General features: G+C 39.1%; 1 protein-coding gene across 3 annotated transcripts in view; it reads right to left on the bottom strand.

The window, feature by feature from the left end:
* pdlim5b (PDZ and LIM domain 5b) overlaps positions 1-14,121 on the bottom strand; it is a 33,003-nt gene that overhangs the window by 2,751 nt on the left and 16,131 nt on the right. The window contains exons 4-10 of one of the 3 annotated variants that reach the window (XM_029515662.1): positions 9,672-9,705; positions 6,829-6,848; positions 6,010-6,030; positions 5,858-5,884; positions 5,379-5,533; positions 4,708-4,735; positions 1,994-2,154 (exon numbers count right to left, since the gene is read on the bottom strand). In XM_029515662.1, coding sequence (XP_029371522.1) covers positions 1,994-2,154; positions 4,708-4,735; positions 5,379-5,533; positions 5,858-5,884; positions 6,010-6,030; positions 6,829-6,848; positions 9,672-9,705 — 446 coding nt within the window. Of the gene's footprint in view, positions 1-1,993; positions 2,155-4,707; positions 4,736-5,378; positions 5,534-5,857; positions 5,885-6,009; positions 6,031-6,828; positions 6,849-8,867; positions 9,392-9,671; positions 9,706-14,121 lie in introns of all 3 variants that reach the window. The other 2 variants (XM_029515660.1, XM_029515663.1) reach the window with 2 other exon arrangements.

Raw genomic sequence — 14,121 nt, 5'->3', positions numbered from 1 at the left:
TGTGGAGAGGATGCAAAGTTTTTCCTTCTCTTTTTTTTTCAGTGTAAAGACACATGCAGGACGGAGGTAAGGGCTGACAACCATCAGACGTAGTGCTCGCAGCGTTTGGGGTGTTTGGGGAATGGGTATAGAGACGCCACTGAAATATAGCTCCATTGTCAAAGACTGGGGAGGTCAAAGGTCAAGTGCTCCTGAAGTTTCCTTGCAACAGCCTGCGACCAAACTGAATAAACAGAGCAGCAATAGCAGGGAAGTGAGAAGAAGTGGGAGTGGGTTTCATAAGAAGGAGGAGGATGGTTTGGCGTGAGTTATTTTATTGGTTGTTAATTATTGGTTCTAATAATGTTCTTTTTGTGGTTGTTCATGATATGTCTTCATTGCTGCATCCTGTGAAGTCATCAGACATTGACTGTTATCTTCTCTCGAGTAAGATCATAGTCAACACTGAGAGCACTGGGCTGATGCCCTGGGTGTTTTTGAGGGATTGGATAAAACTGTTAAAAATGGATGCAGATGGTGGGGGCTTCATAGGCTGACTGACGCGGCAACAAAAAATAAATAAGAATGAAGGATTTTGTAGTTCCTAAGCAGAACTATTGGTGCAAGCATGTAATAGAAATTTCTGTTGGGAAGCATTTTTATACAGAAAATAGAATAAACAGATAAGAAAAAATGCTGGCTAATTTTTATTCAGTTGAGTTTTTGCTCCACTTTTACAGTCCAATGAGAAGAAGCAAAAAATTTAAATGTTCAGGAAAAAAAGTAATAATACCACAAGAAAACAAATGATGAACTATATTAAACAGATCTTTTATTAGTATCACGTTTTAGTGTCAGCTGTAGTCTTTATTTATTTATTTTTTTTGGATTGAGACTTTTTTTATTGGATGCAATATTTTTGCACACAAGGAGAATTTAAAAAATATTTTTCAGTAGCGTCACATAATGCAATCTGTATGAAAGCTGGGACAGATGGTGACAAGCTGTCAGCAGGGTAAAGGGAATTTTTTGGCAGGAGTTAAGACTGAGGATTTAAATAAGACAGAAACACAATACATCTGGAAGTTTGTCACAGCTGTCTCCCCATATGAGCAAGATCGGGAGGAAAAAGTCATCATGAGACATGGCATGCAGTGCAAATGTTGATTATGTCTGTTCCATGTCTCTATTCAGAGACAGAAGGATGGACAGAAATGCAAAGTCCCTGTGATGAACTAATTATACATGTACTTCATTAAAACAACCATGTGTAAAATTTTAATGACGGTAGGATTTTTATTTTGCTCATATACAACCCACATATTTATGCAAATATTCCGCTTTAGAAGGTGGCAGCAGTTAAGTTTCCATAATCTTTAGTCATGAAAATAGGTAAGAAGGTCACACCGCATACTGAGCCCCCTTCCACATGATCACTGTGAGATACGGGCTTGTTTACCTGAACTCAAGTATGTGTTAATCTGATGAATAACACAGCACACAGAGAACTAACTGTCTTTCCTAACCTTTCCATGTGGCACTTTTCAACAGTCATTTCTTGAACAGGCCTCTTGAGACCTCCACTAGTGTAAACAGTGCATCTATTCATGTATGAGTGCATACTTGTGTTTTAGGATTGCTAATAATGACCCCTGACTGATGACTGTCTGCAAATATTTATCCTGACCACCCCTGGGTCTTGTAGAAGGGTTCTGTGTGTTTAAAGAGTAGTCTTTACACAAAATAAAAAAATAAATTTACAATTTCACAAACTATTTAACTACAACGATCTCAGAAAAAAGATTATAATCTGAGCTCATTAACAGAATACCTCTGGATTTTATAGGCCCTATAATCTTAAATGGTTTACTGTCAGCCTGCAATAAACATTACAGCGGAGCAGCAGTGGTTTAGCAGAGTGTGGCTGCCCTCTATAGGCCAAAATCAGGAATTATGTCAGTGTTAGTCTATAACAGACAAAGGCAAAGATTTATGCAGAGCATAGATACTGTACCTGTTGGACCTCCAGCCTGGAAGGCGGGCATGGTCTGCACTCCAGGGCTCTTAAATGAGGAAGCTGGGACAACGTTGCCATTCCTGGGTGACGCAGACTTGGAATACGTTTTTGTTGCAGATGACGTGTGCATAATGGGAGTGGCTTTGTCACTTTCCTCACTAAGAAAAAGATACACATACATCATATGAACCATAATTATTGGCAACAAAGATTTTTGTTAGCACATCTTCTTTAGGGAAACTCATGTTTATTTTTGTGGTCAGTTTTTCCCATTCCATCTGGTATAACAAAAAAAATTGATCAAATTTACATCCCAAATGAATAGAGAAATCTTTCAGCAGAAAGCTTTAACACTTCATAATAAGCCCATAGGTTGCTGCCGACTGTCCACTGGGTTTTTCCAACTACTGACAAAAGGCGGTAATTACACGCATTAAGACACACTACCTACTGCATGCAGATCATCCTGCAGTACTGGCCTTCACTTGATCATTTAGCAGAACATAACCAGGAATTTTCTCCTTAGACGGCAGAGGCAGAGACACGCTCTTTTAACTGTCTTTTCCAAAAGAGTCACAGTATATTTTGGGAGAAAATGAAAAGTGCTAGTCTTCCTGGTCACCACCCCTTATAAAGTTCTGCAGTTTTTGCAGCAATTTAAGTTGAGAACCTCCTGCGGGCAGCCAAGTGTCCAAACAATTAGAAAAAGAAAAACTGTTGTATTGTTAAGGCATAACAATTTTGTACACATATTTGATGTCCTCAAATGCTACTAAATTCAATTGACTCATGAATCATTTTTGGCCTTTTTGCTACTTAGATGGACCAACGGAGTGAAATATTTGCTGTACAAGGTACCATAAAGTTATTTAGTGACAGATGAATACTGTCAGTCTGTTAAATGGTTTGGTTGGAATGACATGACAATCACAATGGGGGAACATAATGTAGTTCTTTTTTTAAATGGCTTTTGGCAGATTAGACACAATCTGTCAGTTCATAAATATTCATCCATTTGTTTTTCATACTGTCTGACTCACTAAAACATTTATCACCAACCACCGAGCACACAGCACTTTGCCATTGGGACTTGTCTATATTTAAAATGATGGCCTTGAATGATGTACAACGAAACTCGTCCTCACACTACTTTTCATATCTGATTTTATGTGACGATCAAAGAAGGGTAAGGACAGTAATGACTGTTGGATGGCAAAATGGAGAGAAATACACCAGTTGAATGAAAATATTTAAACATCAGGTGTCCGTTGCGTAAAAATGAGCTGAGTAATACTGAATTGTACTTGAAATAAATTAATACATTTTTGTCTTACTGCTCTGATTGATACTTTGAAAACAGATTAAGAAATGTAAGTAAGAAATTGACCCTTCTGCTTTTCATGCACAACTAAATTCTATCAGATCTGATACATCATTTGCAGGATGACTGTTTTCTGGCAGAGAAGGAGACAAAGACACAAAAGTTTTAAGCTAGGCACAGCAGGAATAGAAAAAGTTTATTGAAGTATTTCAAAGACGACAGTACTTCTGTTAGTGTAGAAAACAGAGGAAAAAAGATACAAACACGCAGAGAAAGATAAAGATAGAAGTTTACAGAAAGTGTGCAGAGCAAAGTGGCCACAAGGACACAAACAGTACAACAAATAAAGCCCATTGTATTGTACATTATAACACAACGCTGCATTTCCAAGTAAATATATAGACTTGTATGCATGCATTTCATTTACAGTGTCACATGTAATTGCATGTACTTTTGGACTATTTTTACAAGAATATCTGCTTGCTGGTTATTCACATTTTTATGATTGTGTTAAATTTTAGGAGATAAATAGATCATCATCCAAAACAAACTTTTGCATACTTTTTTCTACTGTACATTTAACACCCGTGCTGAAACATGATGGTGCCAATCTCTCAGCTTGTTGTACTTGTGTCCTACAACTTCTGGGTCCAACTTGTTTGCTCTGATTTTTCCCCACAAGACAAAAATCAAGAAAAAAAAAAGGAGAAGGGAAAGTTGGAAAAGTTAATATAGGAGAATTAAAGTAAAAGAAAACACAAGAGGAGCACTGGAATAAAAAAGGTACAGCAACCCACAGAAAATGCATACGCATAGGCTGAATTATAAACCAAGGCAGATGTGAGATATCTGCTCTCCTTATAAATAGCACACGGAGTGAAATCTCACTAACAGAAGGAAGAACAGGAATCTCCTTCTGGCAGAGTTGCCATTACCCACAATACCACTCAATTACCCACAGTTTCCAGTGTTTGACACACTGATTGGTTGGGGATCTAGTATGGAGGGCAGACAGTGCTTACAGCAGAGTAAATCGCCTTAAGACTGAGAAGAGCGGTATCCATTAGAGTCTGTGCTATGGGGCAAGTCTAAGGCGGTCTTCACTGAAGCATCTTCCACTCAGAGCTCAGTGTGGTCTTTCCAAATTTAGCTTTAAATTGAGTGTGACACAGTGCAATCATAAGATGAAAAAAAAAAAAAAATCAGGACATGACTCCACATCCCAGCTTAATAAACATACTTAAACTAGTACTTTTTTCTGAATTTAAAACCTGTATAATCAAGAAACTATTAAAAGTGTAATTCACCATTGTTGGAAAAGATACACCATGCACCACACTAAAAATTAAAATAATTATTCAGAAAAAAGAGAAAAGCAAAAACCACTCACTTCTTTCCATTGCTGTTTGAATCTTGATCTGAAAATTATAGGAAAAAAAATATAAATGAATATAAAGTAAACTGCTTATTGCCTCAGTGGCCATTTATTGTACAAAGACTCATCCTGTCATCATACAAACTGATTTAGTGAAGCACAAAGAATATACATCAAAATGTTCAAAGTGCATTGCATATTTCACAGAGGTCTGCTAACACCATTTGGCAACAAGAGAAAAGGAGACAGCCAAATATCACAGCTAACGTCATTCTATTGAGAGTAACTGCAAATGTTACTGTGGGTCAGCTATGTGGCGGCGGACACACTACAACTCTTAGGAATGAAGGGCAGCTCAATCCACATTAAATCAAATGAAGCACTTTTTATTAATTAAAAGAAATATGAAATCCCTAATATCCACTGATGCAATTGTGTTTTGGCTAAATAAATTTGATTATGAAACCAGGAATTAGTAAAAGTCCATTATGAAGAAAAAAATACTGTATACATTAACCTTAAGATTGGCTGATTTTGGACAAATATGTTAAGTGCAGCACCCTAAACCCAACATAAACCGAAAGCAGCACTAAAGTGAGCTTTACAATATCCTAAGCTTCAGCAGTGTCAGGTCTGCGTTATCAACCTGTCTAAGGCCCTACGAGCAGATTGAAGTTGGTACACACCATTTTCAGTGCCGGTGAGCTGAGCCAGGATACGGAAGGAGCGGGACTGGGAGGTGCCCGTTCGTGGATGCCAGTCCTCTGTGTCCTCAATCAGCCGCTTCTTGCTGGCATCACTCAATGGGGACACATGATTCTCAGGCTCTACGGCAGGTTTCCTGCCAATTCAGATCAACCAAGAAATGCGGCAGTTAAAAATTTGGAGAGCAAAACATATAAATTAAGGTGTACCAATTTCATCAATGCTGACACAACCGATAACTTAATTATCTAACTGTTAAAAATTGATTCTTAAGGCGGGTCAGGTTAAATGTAAAGAATATAAACATAGAATTTACACACACACAAACTTACAAACAAATACCATCCATAGCAACCAACATATCCACAGTACAAAGTATTAGTCATGAGCGCGAAACATTCAATGAAAGTGTGGCCTGTAGGCACATGTTTGACATGTAGCTGTTAGGCTTCACAATTACCTCCTAGGTCTAGGTGGAGGTTGAGTTCTGCAGGCGAGCAATGAGAGGGCAGGAAAATTCACAAAAGGAGAAAGAAATTTAAAGTCACATTAAGTGCTAAGTATTTACTGGTGTAATGAGAATGCTATGATGCTGTTCTGACCTATACTTACTTAGGACTTCTCTGAGCCTCACTATGAGGAAGCAGAAACAGAGTATGAAGCGGTTAGATCATAAAACTATATGCATCAGTGCATCAGGGATGGTTGCTTATTTTAATGAACTATACTAAAATGTTGAAATTCGTAACCATGGCAAAATAACATCAGTGAATTTTATTATATAAAAGTGGCAGTGACCTTATCTCACCACAAGATGGAACTAATGTGCTTTAAAACATTTATACTGCCTTTTTCTCCCTAATATAATTAGTCAGTTCACTAAAATGCAATAGCATTTATGAAAAGTGTTTAGATGCAACATTTAGTTCAAGTTCTGTTCCAAACTGTAAGTATATTTAATGTCAAAGTTGTGTGTTAGGTAAGTTGGGGTAAACAATGATCAAAGACAGCACAAGTTAGACTATTCTTAGCCAAAGCTGAATATACTTGGCAGTGATTTGAATGGCCTTGAGTAAACATACTGACACCAGTAGCAGATAGAGCCAGACAGACGTCAAATGTGCTGACAAGCCTGGCTGATCTGTGTTCATGTGTATTAGCTAACACAGAGCTTGATGTTGCTGTGATGAAAATGCATGACAATATGAGCTGACTCCCAACTGGGTGTCCTCTTGTATCACAGAGGCTGTTTGTTTGGGCCTTGACATGAGCATATACTGAAAGTGGATGAACACGAATGTGAGTTTAGTGAGAGTTAGCTCAAAGAGGTGCAGGCATGACGTGCAGTAATCATAAACCAAGGAGATGTGAAGGCTCTAATCACATTCCGCATGTTAAGAAAAGCACTGTATTATCATTCCCAGCACTAACTTGACTGTCTCTTCTTCCTCCTGTTGGAAAAAGGTAAATGAAAAAGAACTGAAGCAACGAAAGAGCATCAATAGAGCAATCAAGAGCGGAAAAAAATGTTTCATTGCATGCCCTTTATCTGCAAAGCCCCTCTGAGAAAACGTGCATATAGAAAACAGGAGAAACCACAGAAAGCATGCAGGTCATGTAAAAAACAACACTAACATGCAGCAACAAGCAAGTAAGTAGTTGTATACCTAACATTCACAATTAGACTAAATTGCTCTTTTATATTTATTTCTCACAGGTTAGCTGACCAACATGTAGAATATATTAGAGATGCATTATAAATATTCATGAATAGATCATTTCACAACTGTTCAACTTATGACCAAAACATATGCAGATACAGGTGTGTGAAGTAAATCAATATGCTTTGCTCATTTAAAGCCGATATGTACATCTCTCGCATCAGACAATGCAGCAGAGATGGCAATGTGCTTTAATGTAGCTCATGCTACTACTACCTAACCAGTGAGTCAAACCTCTGCTGCAAGTCAAACTTAGCTCTGTCCCTGGTCGCGAGAACCACAGAGCTGCCAGGAGCCTGGCTAATTAGAAACAAGTGTTACACCAGCAGTTGCCTGTCGGGCAGACTGTGTGTTTGGCAGAGTTGCGAACACCACTGTCAATTAAGGATAGGCAGCAAGTAGTATCAGTTAGCATGTTGTCTAGACTCTTGCTCCCCATTCAGTTTCCCAGAACGATTTAAACAACGTGTGGTGTGCCTTGGATCTTCCTTATGTGCAGCTGGGTAAAACTTCACGGTGATGGACTGTTTCAACTTAACTTTTCAAATGAGACACATATTTTGCGGTAAAGTGGGACATGAAGCAATGCAGGAAAAGCAAAATGGAGCATTTCATTTTCTGTATTTCTTCTACTTTATTTCTGATAAAGGGAAAATGTCTTGTAATCTGTGGTCTCTGTGGGCTGCAGGTCCAGATTAAGATATATATTTACTCAATCATTCTGTCATATTTCACGATTACACCAACATAAATATTGAAGTTGTTCTTATAAGAGACTACATTGGAGGGTAATGAGTTCCCCTCACTTTTTCCACTCTTCGTTAGAAGTTAGAAATTTTGGAGATGGATAAAATTGCAATTTTTCCCCATTAACTTACACTCAATAAAACCCAGAATGACAAATTTGAAAACATGATTTTAAAAATGTTTACAAATGATTTTAAACATGACATCTGATTGAAACCTCATTTACAACGCTATTCAGGGCATTTCCCGAGACATACCAAATATAACTCTCTGATGTGTTTGAGCAGAAACACAAAGTCTGATGTACACCAGGCACTACTCATATGGATAATGCCATGGCTTACAGCAGTTTGCTGTGGGAGGGCCACTCAATAGCATAGACCAGGAGACTGGCGGGAACTGAGGGAAGGATGAATGCAACCAAATACCCTCGAAAAAAAACAACACTGCTACAGAGAGCACATGCTCTGAGAGTAGGGCAACAGTGCTTATCATTTCAGCGCAACAATAACTACAAGCACATCGCTGAGACTATCTTACAGTGACTTCTGGACAAGTCTCTCACTGCGGCTGAGCCAAAATCAAGACTGCAGCTCTATAGAACATCTGCAAAGAGACCTCAAGATGGCAGTTTGCAGACACTTTTTATCCAAGAGCTTCAGAGGATCTGCCAGGAAGAAAGGTATAAACTACTCAAATCCAGGTGTGTAAAGCATCTTTCCCAAGAAGATTGTAATTGCTGCCAAAGGAGCTTCTGAAAAGGATTGAATTATAATGTCTGAATGTTTCATAAATGAGAGAATTCAGCTTTTTATTTTTTACTATTTTTGTTAACATTGCTAAAAAGTTGTAAGATTCTTAAAATGAAATATATAACACAATTAAATGTGCGAAAAATGAAGCAGTCTGAATTTTTTCTGAAGCCATTAGGGTGAACAAGGTTTACTCTTCAGATAAAAAAAGAAATCAAACTCATTATGGATTTGGATGGATGGTACCTACCCATTGAGGGGCTCTGACAGCCCCTGGCTCTCCAAAAGACCTCGCCTCTGCCCCATAGCAACTTCACAAGCATTGGCATTAGAGTAGAGGTTGATCGGCGTGTTATAGACAGAGGGCTGTGGGACAGTGGAATTGGAGGAGGGGGCTGTCACTCTGGCTGGTGAGGAGGAGTTAGATGAGGATGAGGAGGCAGATGGGGAGGTGAAGGCTGAGCGAGCAGGGCTAGGCCTGGAAACAGAGTTGGCTGAGGCTGAGTCTGTGGCAGGGAGGCTGGACCTCAGCGGAAATGGAGGCTGTGGTGGCTGAGAAGGGGCAGCTGGTGTGAAAGCAGATGATTCAGAGGGAATGGAAGCTACTTTGGGGGCAGCTGGGGAGGACGAAGCTGTAACCATACTGCTGTTTCCCCCAAATGGCCGAGCTGTCTTGTTGTACAAAGGATTGGGCTGATTTGATGGCTTGGTGTATGTGCTGCTTGGGGGAGGGTGAGTGATTGGCACAGGCTTAATGATTTCTTGAGGTTCATCCTGGATAAAGGTGAAAATACACAACATGCACAAACAGCAAATCCACAATAAATTCATGCATAAACCAGCATTCCACAAAGAACCACACAAAAATCATATCAAACTCAACAGTGTGCCACACAAGTTTAAGGGGTGCTCCAAAATGCAAAAATGCCAGTTTCTGGTTTGACATGATCTCAGAAGGACAACATGGGCATGCAATACTTTTGGAATTAAATTCATATAGCAAATGGAGTTCAGATGAATATACAGTTTATACAGTGAATATTTTAGTTCATACCATTGGCACTGCATCTTTAGGGGCACTGGAGGGTCTGTGAAGACAAAAAGAAAATGATTTAAAATCACTGCTGTTGTTTAATGTTTTGAAAATGTTTTGAAAAAAGTAAATACAGTATGTGTTGACCTGAACCTAAATGACTCTTTGCACATGAGGTGGAGGTCATATTTTGTCTTTTACTTTTTGTCAGGGATACATTGCTGTATCCTGAACATCCTTTTATTTTTCCAAAAAACATAGGTGTTGTTTAAAATTAAATAAAATGTGGTCACCTAAATATTTCAAGTGATTGATTACCTACCTCAACTTAAGTTTAAGTATTTTTATTGCACTATGAATTAAATGGAAACAAATGGCAGCCTGAAAAGCAGGAAATGTTCTAAACTGGATGATTTGGAAAACATTTTCTTTCTAATTGTTGTATAATTTGTAGTTAAGGTGTTAAAGCATGCAAAACCAACAATGTGCACTGCACTTCAGGATATGTATCATATGCACACTGGTGTTGAAGTCTTGTGTATGTCTAATTAGCACTGTTTTACTCTGTTTCGTGTGAAACAAAACACTTGTAAGCTTGAAATAGTTAGTTAGTGGGGCAAAGAAAACTATAATTCAGACAGATGCCTTTGTAAACATTTATATTTCCTATATTTAGTGCTGATAGTCAGACAATGCATCCCTTATTGCTCATAAAAAACAAAATACACACACAAAAAAAGGACAGACATTGAGTCAGCAAGGCTGGTTCCTGGCCTTGAGCTCTGGTATGTCCACTGCCGTCTTTGCTTTCTCTGCCATATTAGGAAAACAGTCAACAAACTTGCATGCATTTCCTTTCTGACTGAGCCTGGCACTGAGTTATGACAGAGCCCCACCCTCCAACCAGATGTTGATGCCATTTATGCTCATACTTGCATTTGCAGTTTCCATTTAGCGGTTAATATACAGTATGCTTATTTTCCAATGTACTTGTACTGTTGGATTTGCTTATGGAGAAACACCACGCTACGCCAAGGACAACAGCAAAAGGTCTAAAGATCAGACTGCACATTCCATTACAAATAGGAACTGGTCTACAATAAGGCAGTGTGTATCTGCCATCAGTGACCCAGAGTGGGGCGGCTGTGTGGAGTCACTCTCTATCTGCCTTTTCCCAGAGCAAACTGAAACAACATTTGTTAAGGCGGTCCTGTGAACATCTGCTCTACCCCTGGTCCGGCTGGGCCTGCCATTGTTCTCCTGTTACAGTGACACAAACACCGGCGAGCACCGGCGTGGGTGCACATCCGTGTATGTGTAAATTCCCATGTTGGTTAATCTGCCTGTAACTGGATAGCATCATGGTGGCAGCTAGAGTACAATTTTCATGCTTGTTGACTTCCTGGCGGTGAGTGAACCATCTGCATCATTATAATGTTCATGATGGCTGCACACTCATTCACGTTTGAGAATTCGCACTTCTGTGAATTGTCAGGATTAAAAGGTAAGGTACTGCAGATGATTTTAGCCAACAATACATTCTTTATTTGACAAAAACATTTTCTTCACAGACAGATGTGTAAGGAATGCGTGAGATAAACTGTAAATATGGTACAGTATTTTTTATGTATGCCACATATTCTCTGATAGTTTTCTCTCTATAATTTCACAGTTTAAAACATGCAAGTCAGAGGATTGTATGGATTTGTAGGTGCTTATATCTGAATTTTCCATGCTGCATCTACCTGCATCTAACTTTGCCATGAGTCAAAGCAGCAGTTTGTTCTAGTTGGTGACTTCACAATACACAGAAATCATGCCTCTGTTGAAAGCCTAGTCATGGGTTTTCTCACCATGAATCATGCTTCAGATTTTTTTTTTTCCAATTCTAATCTGTTTTGCTTTACAATCACATATCACAGATGTAGTTAACTACAGTACCAGTTTTGTTTATGGGTCAGGTTTCTACTTTAAACATATGCCTGAATAAAATCTAATAAAAATCTCCCCGACAAATATATTTCAGAACAACAAAACAACAAAAAGCAAAAAAATGTTGCAAGGTTTTCATCAACATAGACTTCTCTGTGCCCCCAATCTGCTGCACGCACGCACACACACACACACACACACAGCTCCAGAGTAAGAGAATGGGGGGGCTGACTGGAGAAATACGCCTGAGGGCAAAGCAGACTTATGCATTTCCACCCTGCCTCTGTCCCTCTGAGGGCCAAGAGAAACAATCTGGCATATGGCATTTGACTGAATGATGGAGCAGCTAATAGACGCGTCTAACCAGCTTACAGACTCTCAAAGCCATTTTTTTCAACATAGAGGCTAAACAGTATAGACTTTCATTTTCTTTCTTCCTTAAATTTTGCTGCACTGTTTTCATTTCAGTTTCACTTGCAGTTTCAGACTAGGAGTCACAGATATTATGAGATTTTTTAGAGACAAGAGCTGAGTAGAATGCAAACATTGTATTAATGTTGTGCAAAATTTACATTATACCAGAATACTGCTGAAAAATATCTACCCTGTGCTGAACTTGTGTGATGACTGTTAAAACTTTGTGGGAGACCTGGCAAACACCATCTGTTTTCTCACATTTACCGCTGCAAGAAAATTGAAGAAAAAGCATGAAGAAGAAGAAAAACATAGGAAAGCAAAACAAAAGCTCCAACAGAGGGATGTGGAAATTAGAGGGCTTAGAAAATAACTTTTCTGTGCTTCTGTTTTTCTGCGCAGCCAGCCTATCTGCTCGGTGGCAAAACTCACAGCTTGTGTCTGACACGTCTCCTCCTTGTCTTTGCACTGCTCCCTCAGATTCACAGAGAAAAATGATTTTATGGAGGGGGAGTTTTGGCATTTTAATGGCTAGAGGCAGATCATGGTTTTTAAAGAGCCATGAAAACATGACTGCCCCTTCCTGAGGGAAAGCTTGCTAACATGTAACGGGACAGCTTGGTTGTGGCTGTCACTTGCCTGAATACGCATGTCAAGTAAGAGTCCATGCACTTCCCATATCAGCTATCACGTGCACCATAGTGACGGACGGCATTCATGGCATTCGCCACCATGTGCCTTATCATGTCCTCCTCTGGTCGCTACTGCTCAGTCAGTGATAACGCTCTGTGACTCAAGCGAATAAAATAAACGAAAGACATTCACAGCCATAGATGCTGCTTCACAAAAAGCTTGGTGAATGAAGTAGGAAAATGAAAGAATTCTTCTTAAAGCCAGATATCTGGACACTACATCCGCAATAGAATAAACTGAAATTCTATTTAATGTACTTTTTAATACACATTCAGCCATTTAATAACCCCTCATCCTGTCTTATTTTTCTTCCAACCACCACACCACATCTGGCTAAGGCAGCCAGGAGTCAGTGGGGGCTCTGGGCTGCATTAGATTGTCCTCTACTTCACCCTCTTATAACCATAGCATTAGACTTGTTGGATGTAAATTCAAGGCATCTGAGAGTATCTGTACGTTTTACCCACGGCTTTCCAGCTGATATTAGTTTAGCTACAGTTAAGTGCCCTCTAAGGGAAAACAACATTTCACATACTGTAGCTACATCAGCGTAGCTACATCTGTGTGTAGCACAATCCATCAACATTGTAGTTTTAGTTAATCAAATGAAGTATTAGTGTGGTGATTGTATAATTATCTGTTTAAGTGTATGTCTCATACACGGATGAATAGGAATGAAACAGCACTCATTGACAAAGGAGTTTACCACACAAAAAATGAATTCAAACAATTCTTTCGCTGTGGGAGCTGATACAAATCCTTATGTAAAACATTGGGATGTGGTTAGATTGCCAAGTGCTCTGTGTTGGTTTGTGTTATCTCTGAGGTTTTGGAACCAGGTGCAGCCAGCCGCATCCTCTTGGGACTGGTGTTTCATTGCGCTGTGCCACATATTTCAATGGCAATAAATAAACACCAACAATCATACTTTCCTAAGACTGCTTCCCACAGCTGCCTAGTGATCGTCAACGAGATTTCAATGATGGTAGGATAAAAAGTACTTGTAAAATTCACAGATGACTGCTGGCTGCTGGTTTAAACTAAAATATTTGGAAGATCACAAAACTTGAGCTGAATAAATTGTTAGTACAAGTTTAAAACAATGTTACTATGTGGAAAGTAGAACTGCGTTTAGCAATCGCTCACTTGCAAAACCAAACTCACAACTACTCAGTTATACTCAGCAAAACTAGCTCTAGATAACAAGAAAGCGAGTGATGTCCCTTGTATTAACGTGCAGGTGGTAAAACTGCAGCTTTAAATCCAAACCAATAAAAAATACTGGATCTGCCACACAAACAGCCTGAATACTGAATGCTCCTAGTCTGTTAATATTACTCTCCCAACTGCTCAGACATCTGAGATCCAGAGGTACTTCGTTGGAGCACAGTCTTGGAAAGGAAAAGCTATTTTCTCTGCTTGTCAGAAAGCA

Source organism: Echeneis naucrates, chromosome 12 (assembly GCF_900963305.1).
Source record: "Echeneis naucrates chromosome 12, fEcheNa1.1, whole genome shotgun sequence".
NCBI lineage: Eukaryota > Metazoa > Chordata > Actinopteri > Carangiformes > Echeneidae > Echeneis > Echeneis naucrates.
The sequence above is the reverse complement of the archived record's forward strand: the minus strand, read 5'-3'. Positions and strand labels throughout refer to the sequence as shown.